General features: G+C 38.8%; 1 protein-coding gene across 1 annotated transcript in view; it reads left to right on the top strand.

Annotated features, from left to right (window-relative positions):
- LOC139739699 (endoplasmic reticulum membrane-associated RNA degradation protein-like) overlaps positions 1–15,117 on the top strand; it is a 149,201-nt gene that overhangs the window by 21,161 nt on the left and 112,923 nt on the right. The window contains exons 14-15 of the mRNA XM_071650313.1: positions 428–729; positions 2,166–2,405. Of these exons, the coding sequence (XP_071506414.1) occupies positions 428–729; positions 2,166–2,405 (542 nt within the window). The remainder of the gene's footprint in view (positions 1–427; positions 730–2,165; positions 2,406–15,117) is intronic.

The raw sequence follows: 15,117 nt of genomic DNA on the forward strand, positions 1-15,117 counted from the left end.
TGTCTATATTTTTACGAAATTTGTCATTTACATCCACACATTGACAAAGTGATTGTGAAATCAGTGGTCATCACACACCAATTTGTATTGTATTTGTTAGTATTTTTTTAAGCAGGGAATATCTTAAAGAATGTTTTAAACATAGTTCTGGGCCCCGTCTTATAAAGCCTTCAAATCAATCACAAGTCCCCAAATCAATCGCAACTTGCATTGAAGCTCACATGAAACTTGTGATTGATTTCTATCACAAGTCTTTATAAGACAGGCCCCTGGACATACAGCTTCAAGATGCAAGCCAATCTTTCCAGTTTTGTTTTTCCTATATTTTGTTTTGCTCTGTTTTGTTCACTACATTACAATTTTATGCAGAGAGAGATTATTGCTTATCAACATGTAACATACAATGTCTGTTCTCTTTTTTCCTCAGCATCCATTGCTCTGGAAGATCCAAGATTGGGCAGCATCCTACGTCTCTCTCTTCCATCCCCTGGCCTCTTGCAGACATCTCGTCTCTTCCTTCCTCACCGGTCTAGCCCAGTGGGGGTCACTGCCCAGACCCTCACCCGGAGACGAGCTGGACTACGCCTCCTGGGAAACGGGTGGATCCGGAGGAGATGACCATCACGGAGAAGACAGTGGAACTGGGCTGAAGGACCAAGAGCTTGTATCACTGGTGCTTAGGATGTCACCAGGCCTCAATGGAGATGACATCACTCCCATTTTAAAGTGGTAATTATAATTTTAATGCTTTCATGATTCTGTAAACGGCATATATTTTGCAAGTATGCTTTTTCATGGATTGGGACTTGTAAGACAATTTTGTGAGTGATTGAATGTGCTATTCATAATCACAGTGACAGAATAAGAAATCAGTTTTCCTTTTTCAGGAAAAAGTTAGCGATTTTCACTGTGGACAAGGATCTGCAATGCAGTTGTGTTGCGGAAGGCAATATTTTTGCGAGTAGTTCATTTCCTGAACATTTCAGCTGACTTGCAGGATTCATTAAAGTACAAACGTGGCAAAATATAATGTGTATACAGTATTACAAAGAAAGAAAGAGTTAGATTTTTTCAGACATATGTATGCAGGGAGAGAGAGTGTTAGAGAAAGAGAATCAGACAGACACACAGAGTAGAATAAAGATATCACATAATTATCATGTTGTGATCTCTTGCATGTTGATATTATCTACCCATACCCTTGGCTTTCAGCTGAATCAACTACTCTGGAATTGCAGTCATTACGTGGGCTACATGCACTGCTGATTTCACTCAACTTACAAGAATACTAGAATTTCTCTCATAATTAACACAGGAATTTCTCTTGACATTAATGTTACTAAAAGTTGCACATTTAAAGGTAAAACATCGTTTTCGTATGCCTGCAGAACTGTCAAACTTTGCTCCCAAATGTACAAATGCATGCCCAAGAAATGTCGGGAATAATGCTGTAATCACAAGATATTTGTTGGGTAACGACAAAAATGTGAAATATCAACCAGTCGCAATCTCGAAACTCAATCGGGGTCAGGCTAACTCAGACTCGGGGACAACTCAGCCTCTCTTTGACAGCGGGGCCAAGTTGTCCCTCTGAATTGTACAGTTGTGCTATGGGAGCACTTTGCGTTCTGGCTGGTCGCATTTAGGGGCCAAGTTGATACAATGCGCGCATCAAAGAGGTTCTAGAATAGAACCTCTTTGGCGTGCATACAAAATGATCATGCGCCTATGTATAAAATATGATGATCATGAACTGCGTGTAAATTGTCTGAATAGGGCCGAGTTGTCCCCAAGTCCGAGTTAGCCTGGATCCTATATGGAATAAAAGTCGTTATACTGACTTTTATCATTCTATACGTTTAATCTCAAAATACTCCAAAACTACTCATCATCCTGGCAAATTGCATCGTCCAGGTAAGTTTCTTGGTAGACCCTTATGATATATTGCAAGCAAATATGATATGGTGCAAGACAGGTTCTCAAACCCTTACCAGAACTATGCTTACCTTTAAGATACAGAAATTTGCACGTACAACCAACATTGTGTAAGTAATGTCTCAATCTTGCAATTTATTTATTTTTTTCCAGATTTGCCATGTTTGAAAAAAAAAAAGTTCTCAGTCATTATTTGATACGTGTATTCCACTTCTCTGATGTCAATTCAGCGTCACACGTCCCTTCTCTTCCACTGAGCCACTGATGCACCGGATCCGCAGCATGGCAATCTGTACCCTGTTCAGACCCCGTCGGGAGCTGGAGATGGCAGGCATCCTGCATCAGATCATGTCGCGGTGTCTGGTGGTCGACGATCAGGTACGCAGCCTGGCTGCTCTGCGGTTCAGCCAGTGGCGGGACAAGCAACTCAGGTCCAGGCAGAGAGCAAACTACATCCGCTTCCTCAACAGGTCAGTTTTACTGCAAGTTTCGCTGAAAACACCCAATGTTTCTCATTCTTTTCACTTTTTGAAGTCGTGTGCATCACAGTTCAAGTGCTCCATTGATATAAAATGTAATTGTTATATCTTAATTAATTAAATCTTGTTCATGATCGGTCTACATTGCAGCATGTGACTAAATATAACATCGCTATGTTGAAGTCAGTGACAGAAATGGCACTATTCCTGCCATTTCAGAACCCATTATTTCAATTAGAGCCTCTTAGAGCATGGTATGTTGGTTTACTGTTGTCTACAAAATGATGGTGAACAGCAAGATGCATGGAAGTTGCTTGTGCTACTTTTTTGAATACCATCCCTTCTTGTTACCTGTCAAACTTTGATTGACAATACAAATGTAAGTGGCAGGACAAACTTCTGTCATGAATCTTGTCAGTGCCTTTGTCTGGTTGTTCTGAATCTTGAGTGTGACATTTTCCCAGAATCAAAGACAGTATGTTCCTGTTACACTAGCCGTAATCACACACCGCAAAACTAGGTGTAGTTTACTTCCCGACAATTTCCAGAAGTTTGAGCACACAGTCACACTACAGACAAAACTATGCATAGTTTGAGTGATGCGAAACTACCCATGATGTCAGTCTCGAACACGCATACTCAACAGGAGCCAAAACTGTGCACTGTCCATGTATATAAAGAATGCAAACTAGCAACAGCCTGCCAAAGAATGCACAATGTGCATTTACAACATAAAATGAATCTAATCACTTGACAAACTTTTCAAAGTTTCAGGTACGTGTGTACAGTCACACTAAACAAAAACTATGCTTAGCTTTGCAAGAAGTGAGACACTTCCCAAGTGCATGCAGGACGTTTCGCGGGAAGTTTTGTTGGTAACTTTTCGAGAAATTTGCTGTCACACTGCTGAAACTATGCAAAGCAAAATAAATGTAACTACGCATTTTGCATAGTGTGACTGTGGCTATTGTGTTTCGCAGCAAACTACAGATCAGCACATGTAGGTCTGAATTTGGTTGATTTGTATTTGGTGTTGATAATAAATCGAATTTTCATGGCCACTAGAGGAACAATCAAATGCTTATTAGCAAGTAACTTCAGGACCAGTCGCTCTAATAGAGAGTCTTGATTATAAGGGACCTGCTGCTGATACAATATAACTCAAGGCAGGGACCTCATGATTGAGAAACCATGGCCGAATCCACTGATAGCTGAAACAGCATATATGCTTGTAAATGGCTCACTAACTAACGCCATAGGGCTGTCCTCTGTTTTGTGATCAACACAAATAACATATTGTAATTCATATTTGTTTGGTTGATAAGACATTCACAAAGTCATGCCGCTCAATTTAATATCTTTCATTACCATAGCATAGCTGTCTAGGATCTGAGAGGTGGAGTTAGATAAAAGGCTAAAAATGTCCCCTTGCAAAACAAAGTCGGTTGCAAAGAGAAAGCCAAATACCATAATAAACATACTGCTAGTGGCTGGAATACAAAGAGAGCAGTATGCATGTACATGTACTTCTTAGTAGCTATATGTTGGGCCTCAAAATCAGAAAAATACTTGTAAAGGTAGGTCATGATCACATTCTTTTATATACAAGTATTGCCATCATTTTTGGAGAAACTTTTAACGTGTTCGACACTCTGCAACAGTGTACTTGTGTGCTCCCATACAAAACATTGCTATGATACACAGCAAATAAGATATTGTATTATTTGATGACTCAATGTGTATGACATGGCTCTGTGTAAGTCATTTTGGACCCATTTCTTTTTCCGAGCACTTGATTTTCATGGGCCAACAAGGTGGGCAGTTTAAGCATAAACTTTAAACAGCTGGATGCTCTGATAATTCCTAAGTGTCCATCATGGCATGTTGAAAAGATGTTATCCAGTATATAGGCGACTGCTTACAGGGAGGTATTTTTGTTTTTATTGGAACCCATTTCATTTCCTTTCACCTTCTGCATTATCAGGCAGCAGTCAGACTGTTTTTCCCCTCCGAACTATTAAAAGTCGGTATCATGATACACTCAGATGGAAAGTTGGCATGGCCCCGTGCATAGTTTTGTTTGATTTACAACTAGCCAAGCCTTTTGTTGGATTCGATGCAGATTATACTTATGTGTGTCAAGGACACTACCTCTAGGTTCCTCTCTTCCTCTCTCTCTTTCTTTCTCTTTCTTTCATTGTTTTGATTGTTAGCAAAGTTTGCATTGTTTCAGTCACGGTCCTTCAGATTACCCTTGTCAGGAAAAAATCCAGGCTCATTTCTCACTCCCTGGAGATAAATGTCTCCGAGCAAAAAAAAAAAAAAAAAAGAGAAAAAGTATGAGTCAAGTCGCTGGCAAAATATTCACACAGAGACCAGGGCTCCATTTCACAAAAAGTTGATATGATAGCAACTCTTGCTGAAATGGCAATTGTCATGGTAACGGCAAGAATTGAGGTTCCTGATTGGATGTTGCCATGGGAAGTTGCCATGGGAAGTTGCCATTCCAGCAAGAGTTGCTATCCTAACATCTTTTATGAAATGGGCCCCTGGTCTGCGCACTCACACATGTCAGCTGTCAATTTCATTTGACCAAAAGTTACAAAACTATAAATAAAGCCACTTTATGCAGTCTGAGTCATGTTTTCAGTGAGTAATCCTCACATAAGAATTATTTGTTATTTGTTAATCAAAAACTATCGCTGTCATGTTAGGTGTAACATTGCAAGTTTGGAGTTCTTTGTCAATACTCAACTGAAATCGATAACCTCTCTAAATTAAGTCATGTGTGCACATAGGAGGATCATCATTACTGAAATTGGTAGTGTCATGGGTGTACACACATCATTTGCAAAAAAAATGACAGATGATAAAATGATAGTCATGCACCTTACCACAATTAAAAGACATCTGAAAATGTCTTTTTGTAGAGTGTTTTTTTTTTTTTTTAAAAGCATTACAATCGTGGCGAGTGGTTTGTGCGGCACGGAGATGAACGCAACACGCTGCCTCCCCCCATTCTGTATCAAATGTTGTGACACCGAATGAGAATAGCGCTGGCTCAATGGGTCAGCGAACACACACTGGTCTAAAAAATCACCTGACCCAAAATGGCTGTCCGAGCCAGGCGAGCTTCCGAAGGGATCTGAATGGACGCACACTCACAATGCGCATGCGCATGAAGAGAGACCAAAAGAGCCAGGCATCTTCTGGCCTCTCTCCTCCAATCACCGCAGCTCGCAGTCACAATGTTTGTGTGTGATGCGTACACACACACACACACACACGTGTCTCAGTGGCAGCATTGTCCCACACGTTTATGGATAGCACTGCAGTCTGGCATTGCGCAATTGCATGCACAAATTTTGTTCGTTCGTTCATAGTTACGCAATAATGTACCATAAGGGGTGACGATCGTCCGACTGTATAAGGCAGGAGAGAGTGAATTATTTATGGATGTGTAAAAGTCCTTTGAAATTTCACCTGCTTACCAAGGATTACTAGACATTGTAAATATTGCGGTATTTGGGAATTCAATACACCGTTACATGACATCATGCCAAGCATTAGTAAAAGTTACCATGATAATCAACCTATTGATTGTGGGCATCTTCAGCAAGACAAGACAAGTACTTATGTCTGCCCCTTTTGAGGTTTGCATGTAGGAATTTATGTAATAGTCTAGGGACAAGACTAAACCAAAGTAACAGTCGTCATTGTTGTGAGTAATACTCAATGTAGAATTAGACACAGATGATAAATCCCAGTGAATTAAGTGTATCAAGTTGGCACGTGATGTACATGTATGTTACACAAGGCTAGCTGCAGTCATGTTCTCTCAGTGAAACCATACTCCGAGAAGAAAAATCATGTGCCCACCCCTTTACGCACACAGACAAACTCTTTATGTGTATCACTGACTGATATCATGACATGAAATGGTAGCCTTGATCTATTTGTACTGCTTAATTTAGATTGGTTACACCTGTGCATCTATACCTGTCCCTCTTATACCTTTTGCAACTAGTTACATAAGCCTGTTCACAATGCCAGTGAGGAAGGGAAGGAGAGAAAGAAATAAATGTTCCCTTTCTTGCTCCCTTCAAGACATCCAGACTCATAAAATAATTTGAGCACCGTAAAAGTGGGAATTTCTGATGTGTGGAAATTTGTGCACATTTTGTATGATAAGAAACTAGCGTGGAAATACAAGCATGCAAATTGTTTTGTTTGTTTATATATATATGTATGTAACACTATTGAGGTTTTGATTCCACAGAATTAAAATCATGCAAAATTCATCTTACCCAGGCTGAGTGCAAAAAAATTGCTCACACAAAACTCTCCTCCTTCACAGTACTGAGAAGGCAGTTATTCATTTCAATGATACAAATGTCGCAAATGATACAAAGTCTATAATATGGTCGCTTGTAGTATTGTAACTGATTGACAAATTGCCCTTAAATAACCACTGATTATTCAGTTTTTGTCCCCGCCGAACGAGTTCGAGCAGGGGACTATGAAACGGGCTCCTTACGTGTGTGTGTCCGTGTGTTCGTGTGTACGTCTGTCCGTCTGTCCGTCCGTGCGTCTGTGTGTGATCAAAATGTTCAAAATGCTACTCCTTCGCCATTTCTAACCCGATTTTGATTCTGTTTGCTTTATATGATAGCACTACATGGGAGCTTTGAAACTTCTATACAGAATTTCAGTTGTGACCTTTGACCTTGACCTTTGACCTATATTGTACATTTTGCTTCAAAATGGTACTCCTTCGCCATTTCTAACCTGATTTTGATTCCGTTTGCTTTATATGATGGCACTAGGTGAGGGCTTCAAAACTTCTACACAGAATTTTGACCTTTGACTTCTTTGACCTTTGACCTTGATTTTTGACCTGTATTGTACATTTTGCTACCAAATGCTACTCCTTCGCCATTTCTAACCCGATTTCGATTCCGTTTGCTTTATGTGATGGCACTAGGTGAGGGCTTCAAAACTTCTACACAGAATTTTGACCTTTGACTTCTTTGACCTTTGACCTTGATTTTTGACCTATATTGTACATTGGCTACAAAATGCTACTCCTTCGCCATTTCTAACCCGATTTCGATTCCGTTTGCTTTATGTGATGGCACTAGGTGAGGGCTTCAAAACTTCTACATAGAATTTTGACCTTTGACTTCTTTGACCTTTGACCTTGATCTTTTTACCTATATTGTACATTTTGCTACTAAATGGTACTTCCGGCGGGGACATATATTACACACCGCGTAATTTCTTCTTTTCCTTGTTGTTTTAGTAATAGCCATGGTGATAATCAAGGGCATATACTCAAGTGGGATTAGAACCTACAACCTCGTAATTGCTAGACAGGCATTATAGTCACTAGACTACTGAGCTTCTGTCCAATACCCAGTGATGGTTCCGATCCCTTGTAGCAGCAGGTACTCAACTACACTTTATTAAAAGTAATGCTTCTTGCATCAAGTTGTTTCGAATTGTTTCCTTGTAGTATTGTTTGCATTTTTGCAGTGTATCCACTGTTAGAGGCTAACATTCAATGCATATCAATGTACATGCCCTCAGTAAGCCACAAGTTTGTCTATGGCTTAAAGGAAAAGTTCACCCAAATACAGGTATATGTATGGATTGGGTACCTGGGAAATGCAGCAACATAGGTATAACACATCAGTGAAAGTTTTGAGAAAAATCAGACTATGTGTTTAAAAGTTATGAGTTTTTCAAAGTTTGAGTACCACCATCACCGGATTAGAAGGCTGCAACAGTTTGTGTTGCCACTGCAGTAGGACTATAAGGAAAATATAAACAGAATTCAACATATTTTCACATATCTAGCAAATTGAAAGAGCGCTTGACTTACCTCCTTCAGAAAGCAGGGGAAACAATTTTACCCTTAACATGTGTCAGTAACAAGTCGAGGGAATGTGCACCTTTTCACAAAAGATGAAATTTTATGGAATTCTCTTTATACTTTCTTTTACTCAATCCACGCATATGTTTGGATGAACTTGTCCTTTAAGACTGAAGAGCTTCCTAGCGTGTAGATGAGTAATTTATAGTAACGAAGATAAGATATGTTTTCCTCAAAGAAGCACTAATTCGGATAGGCGGCAGTAAAGATAAGATTTGTTTTCACATACACTGATCTCATTACTCTACAATGTTGTGTATACATTAATGTTGTTTCTACCAGTACCTTCAAGTGATTGAGGGCCAACAGCAGATTATATGGATATTTATGGCATCATATTGGGTAATAGGTATACAATCCACAACAGATGCCAAGATCTTATGCAAACGTATGTGTGGCATGGTGCTCACTTTCTTTTTTGTGCTTGATTATGCATATTAGCTCTTTATGTGCCACATTTGCATGCCCGCTTCAGTTGACTGTGTGCCAAGTTCGCATATTTTGCTCAAATGCACAAACCAGCCCAAACCAGTCGATAGTCACCAAATGCCACAATACAATGAAAGAATCACTCCTGATGCCATTTCTAACACAGATAGTTTGCATTGTTTGGTGATTATATAATGGTTAAGCGGGGTTCCCACTATCACGATTGGCGCCACGATTGAAATCGTGGTCCTAATCGTGAAGCAATCGTGGTGATCTTATTAGATCGTATCAGATTGTATCAGATCTTGAGGTTAATCGTGGCAATTGCATTAATCTTTGTGCACATTTGCCCTTATTTTACTCTCAAATCGTATATATTTTGTATTCCGCGAGGTTGAATAAGGGAGGGGTGGCACAATAAACTATAAAATAACAACACCACTGAAACATCCACCAGAAGCAGAATGATTCACATACCCCACACATTAACTTTTGTGACTTTTGAAAAGTGACCATTGTCGTGGATGTAAGGTCACTCATGCATGACTATAAAGATCATTTTTCTTTCTTTCTCTTCTTTCTTTAAAACAACAACAACATAAAGATCACTGTCATTATTATTCACATAGACGTTTGTCAAGAAGTGTAGCAATACCCCTGCAAAATAATTTTGCTTAAGACTTTTTTGTTTGTTTGTTACAAAGTGACATTATTTTAGGGAAGTTACCTTTCTGTTGTGTGTGTATGTCGGTTTTGTTAAACACTGTGTAATAAAACAATAAATCAAGCCAAACCAACCAAACTTCCAATACCCCATGAGATAACGACATTTTGAAATAAATATGCATATGATACATACTATGCAAATATGAAATCAAACACACAAGCAATGCTATCAGTTCGGCCAACTTTCTTATATTGAGCGTATATAACACATACTATGTTAGCATTCAAAAAGATCCCATCCTCTTTTTTAGCTTCAATTTCATATTTCCTACATGTATTTCAAAGGAAGGTGGAAACATTTATTTTGTCTTGATCCTTTTTGGGTGAGCACGTCGAGTCAATAATCTATTAATTTCTTTACGTTAAATTAGAGGAGGGACTATCTCAGGTTCTGGCTGGCCTAGGTGAAGCTTTCTATCTGATGATAACGTAATCGTCATTCCCAATACTGCAGAAGGTCACGTTGTCGTCATCCTCAACCTGTCAACCCTTGCCATCATCAATGGTTGTGGATAGTAGGCCTAATCACTCTGCAGAAGTTAAGGAAACAATGAAATCCATGGTCAGCCGGACTATAATATTTCCATTCGGGTCCAATCACACCTTAAATGAGGGTCGCTTTTGATCCCGATCGTGAAAGATATTGTATCTGATCTCAACAGCCCGCATTGGTTCGCGGTATTCGTATTGGAACGTATCAGAACATAGCTGCACCCGCCAAATTGGGGATCCCGATCAAAATGATCATGGTAGATCGGAACCAATCATGGACTCAATCAGGACAATCCTATCGGATCGTATTTAAATTGGAGACCAGGTCGTGATAGATCGTATTGCTTGAAATAGATCAATCGTGACCATATCGCATCCAAGCGAACCAACACGTATTGCCTCGCATAACCTCGTATCCAAACGTGAAATTTCAGACGAGTTCAACGAAAATTTCACGATCAGTTATGAATGTCCAATCGTGGCATTCGTAATAGATCGTACGATAGTGGGAACCCCGCTTTATCCATCGGGGTTTTTGAGAAAATTCTAATTTTCTGTCACGGTTGTGCACACGTCTGCAAAAGTCATGCCTCCCATATCTTGACAATAACTTACATTGTAGCTCCTGGCCATTTGCAAGAAAAACGATCATTGTTTTGATACATTATAGGATTTACATCACAGTAAAGCTTAGAATTTTCTCTACAATTTTGTTTTTCTTTTTTTTTTAAATGCATATCTAGCATAGACGTTTCTATGAAAAGTTACATGGCTTTGAAATTTTAGATCTGGACAATAACTTGGCTACTGACATCAGAGCAAAGCTTTGAATTTTTTTTCTACAATTTTGTTTAATTCATGTCTAGCATATGCATTTCTATGAAAAGTTACATGGCTCTGAAATTTCTGAATGTGGTCCTGCGTTGCAGTCTCAGAATAATGTGGCATGCTGGGAGTTTACACCCTGGCACACAATATAGAGTTAAAAGTTAGAATAGTAAGTCTAGATAGCAGTTGGATCAATATAACTCCTTGCCATTTTTTCTTTCTTTTTAACCATTAGGAAAGCAAAAAAAAAAACAACAACAACATCAAACAGCTTCAGAATGTCATGAAAAAGACAAACACACTTGCGTATTTGTCAAAGGAAAAGCATCAGCCAGGAAATAATAAAAGAGTGATAAAAACCTTGACATTTCACATTCCCATCTTGCTGGCTAAACAAACATAATGACACTCATAATCACATGTTTATCTCTCCTAGATTTAAATGCTGGTAGTTTTCGAGCTCAGGTGGTTAACATCATGTCTCTTTGTTTGTTTTTTAGTGCTCTGTAATGTTATTTGAAAACAAAATAATTTCTTCATCCTTTTGCAATGTGTAGATTTAAATGCTGGTATTTCTTTTTTTAAAGCTCAGATAGTTAATGTCATGTCTCTGTGTATGTTTTTTTAATGCTCCATATAATGTTACTTGAAAACAATGTAATTTCCTCATCCTCTTGCTGTCTCATTACCAGGGCTATGCGTGGTCTGAATGTGAATCAATAACTCTTCAAAAGAAAAAACAGCAGACAAACAAACAAACAAAGTTTTCCCTGTGATTAAGAATACTTCTTGCCGCTCTCGGTGAAGTAGTCCTTGAAAATTAAAAAAAAGAAGAATTAAATTAAATGCACATTAGTTGTTGTTTATTTTGTTCAGGAAGAAGTAATAGTAATGCTCTGGTTTATTTACTTTCCTGAATGAGACCATTTCAAAGTTCATGAACTATTGCAACTCTATATCCAGTTTTGTCTCCTTGGATTTTAGTGAATGAACAGTTTGACATACAAATTTCCAATGTGTTCTGCACGAGTCATGTTTTAGATATTCTTTCCTCCACTCATGCTCCAAGTAGGATTATTTCATGAGAGCCAGATATTGTGCAATTGATTCAATAGTATTTTGAAAATCGCATCAAAAGTGTCATTTTACCCTCCCGGAATTTCCCAGTGGATGTTCTATGCCAGGTAGTCAATCAGAGAAAAAACAGAATCCCCCCATGAAACTGTGGCTTTGAATGGGTTAACGGTAGCATGAGGAGGAAGGGCTGGTCTGCCTATGTGGGCAGTCTGGTGTAGCCACGAGGAAATCGCCGCCTTCCGCCGCCGCCGAGTCTGAGAGCTCTGAGGCGATATATACCTTGAGTTGGCACCGAGCCTTATCCCAATATTGCAGTTAATATTACAGAGTCGCACGCATTGAGCAGGTCTTGAAAATGAGGAGGACCTGATTGAAAGGTTCCCACGATCACCTTAACCGTCCTTGCATTGACCCCCTTCACCTGCCTATCAAGTTACAGACAGCTTTGAGACGGTACTTCATGTTGGATGTTCCGTCGTTAAATGTCACCCGCGTGATGGGCATGATTCCAGGTCTTGTACGTGGAGTGCCAAACTCAAGGACGATTTGTTTTGACGAGCCTGAAAATTCAGATTAATTTCTGACATTTACCAGATACTTGCGTAGATGTAGCTGGATTATAAATGTCTTTGTGTCAGTATGCTTTCATATAACTGCAATTTAATGGATCCTGTGCCTGCAGAAACTGTCAATTTTTGCCCTGAAAGGGACACATGTTCATGAAAAATGTGTGAAATAATACTGTTATAATGCAATTTCAGTTAGGTAAATCCCCCCCCACCCCGGCACACCGACAGTATTGCAATCTTAGAACATATCAGATCGTGGTTGTTACGCAGTGTTTTATCATCGATAACAAATTGGGCCATATCGTTATCCATCTAGATCTTGAAAGTGAACTGCATGCAGCTTGTGAGGAAATACTACTGGTAGGGTTTCATTGCTTAACGTTCTACTTTCCCATTACTGAAAGGAATAAAATTATAAAGATTATTCTACACTTTTGATCTCAAAATACTCCAAAGCGACTCATTGACCAGGCAAATCACTTCAGCTAGGCAAGTTTGTTGGTAGACCCTTTTGATATATTGCAAACAAATTCCAAAGGGTGGAAGATGAATCTTGAGCCCTTGTCCGAACTATGTTACAGATTTAAAGTGCAATACCACGCTGTATTTCATTTCACTTTGATAGATTGAGTCAAATCAGATGACATCAAAATCAGATGTGAAAAATGATAGTTATGGAATTTCATAATTTCACATATTTTCTTGATACTTTTACTGTATATGCCATATATTTTAAATAGTGAGTCCAATTTTTAGCGAATCGGGACTTTGAAACAAATTTATGAGTGGTTACATTTGTAATTGTGGAGTACGGTACTGAACGGAGAAATGTATGCGTGCACGTCACATTTATGTGGCGATTAGAGTTAATATTTCTGTGTGTTTTTATATTTGCGAGTAGCAACGGGCTCGCAAATTCGCCAAGATTAATAACTCGCAAAATATTCAGAATATGCAGTATATTAGGAGGAATCACAAATGCAAATTGGAGTTGGCGATGATGTCATGACTTTGCAACTCTTCCATTGGTTTGTAGGCAAACAAATCCTGCCAATCACGTTTTTGGGTGGTACAATTGAGACCCATTCCCCCAAAAATTCTATAATTATCGTTAACATTACTGTATACGCCATCTATTTAATGGGGTTTTTATTTTTACGAATTTCACCAGTTGGGAGCTATTTGTGAATCATACAACACAAAAAATATCAATTCTGAACCAGACATGATTGAGTCATACATGTATGCATACATTTCTCGGTTTATGACTGTATGGGTACTGCATGATCGCAAATTCAACAACTCACAAAATTGTCGGGAAGCCCAATTCACCAAAAAACCACACAAAAAACAAAACACACACACACACACACACACACAAATGTATATATACATATAGTCTCGCTTAATGTATGGCATACACAGTATACAATAAATTTAATGCAAGGAATAAAATTATTCTCATTGATTTAATGTGAAATACCCCCCCCCCCCAAAAAAAAAAAAAAAAAAAAAAATTCTAATGAGCTCATGTAAATGATTAAGTTGGCTTCAGTGATATTTGGGAACGGCTGTGAAGTATTAGGAGAGTTCTATCAATTAGAACATCAGCAAGCCGTTTAAACGACAATCTGAGGGGATCCCTGCTGGGACCTTAGATAGTTATATCTTAGTCACATGATTACGATATCGCTTGCGCAAAGACTGTCATTCATGTTTTTGTCCTTAACAAGACCGAAATACAAGTTTTTCTTGACTTGGAGTGAATCAACTTCCTCCACTTCGGAGGATGTGTGATAACATGATATCCTTTGCGATATCTAAAGTACAGCAAGAAGGACCGTATTCCATTCAAGTATTAACCCATTGAGAACGAGTTCCGAGTGTACTCGGGCAAGTGTCTATGGGAAATATGTGTTGTAGCAAAATCAGCCCGTCCTCAACGGGTTAAAAGGTTAAATTAGTGACATTTCATGCACAGAGAAAATGGGAAGTACATTGCATTACTCATGCAACAGCATGCACCGTTTGCTAAATGATGCAATCATTTTGCTGTACCCAGTAAATTTGAGTGAACACAATGTGGACTGACTTACCGACATTCTACACGTGATGGCTGAAACACTCTCCATGTGTGTGTCCTATTTTGCTCAAACTTTTTTATTGCTCTCTCTCTCTCTCTCTCTCTCTCTCTCTCTCATTCTCACTCTTCCCTGCAATATGAATCTTTTCCATGGGTATGTTCTTAATTTCAATGTAAAGGGGAAGTTTCCCCAGGTATGCACAAGGATTGAGTGAATGCAGCAATGTCAGTAGAACACATCAGTCAAGTTCGAGGCAAATTGGACAATCCGTCCAATACGTATGAATTTTTACAATTTCAGTACCACCAGCACTGAATGAGAAGACTTCATTAGTTTGTGACATCTTTGCAGAACAATGATAAAAAAAGAATGTAAAGATAATTCCACAAAATGAATTCTTTTTAAGGACTTCTCATTCCTTTGACTTGTTACTGACATATATTATGGGTAATATTATTGCCCCTGCTTTCTGAAAGAGGTAAGCCAACTGCTATTTCATTATGCTATGCTAGATAACGCCACCCTACACTGATGCATAAAAGCAGCTGTGAAAGACCACTAAG

The sequence above is a fragment of the Diadema antillarum genome, unplaced genomic scaffold (assembly GCF_040938485.1).
Source record: "Diadema antillarum isolate AM-2024a unplaced genomic scaffold, OU_Dant_1.0 scf00000029, whole genome shotgun sequence".
Classification (NCBI taxonomy): Eukaryota; Metazoa; Echinodermata; class Echinoidea; order Diadematoida; family Diadematidae; genus Diadema; species Diadema antillarum.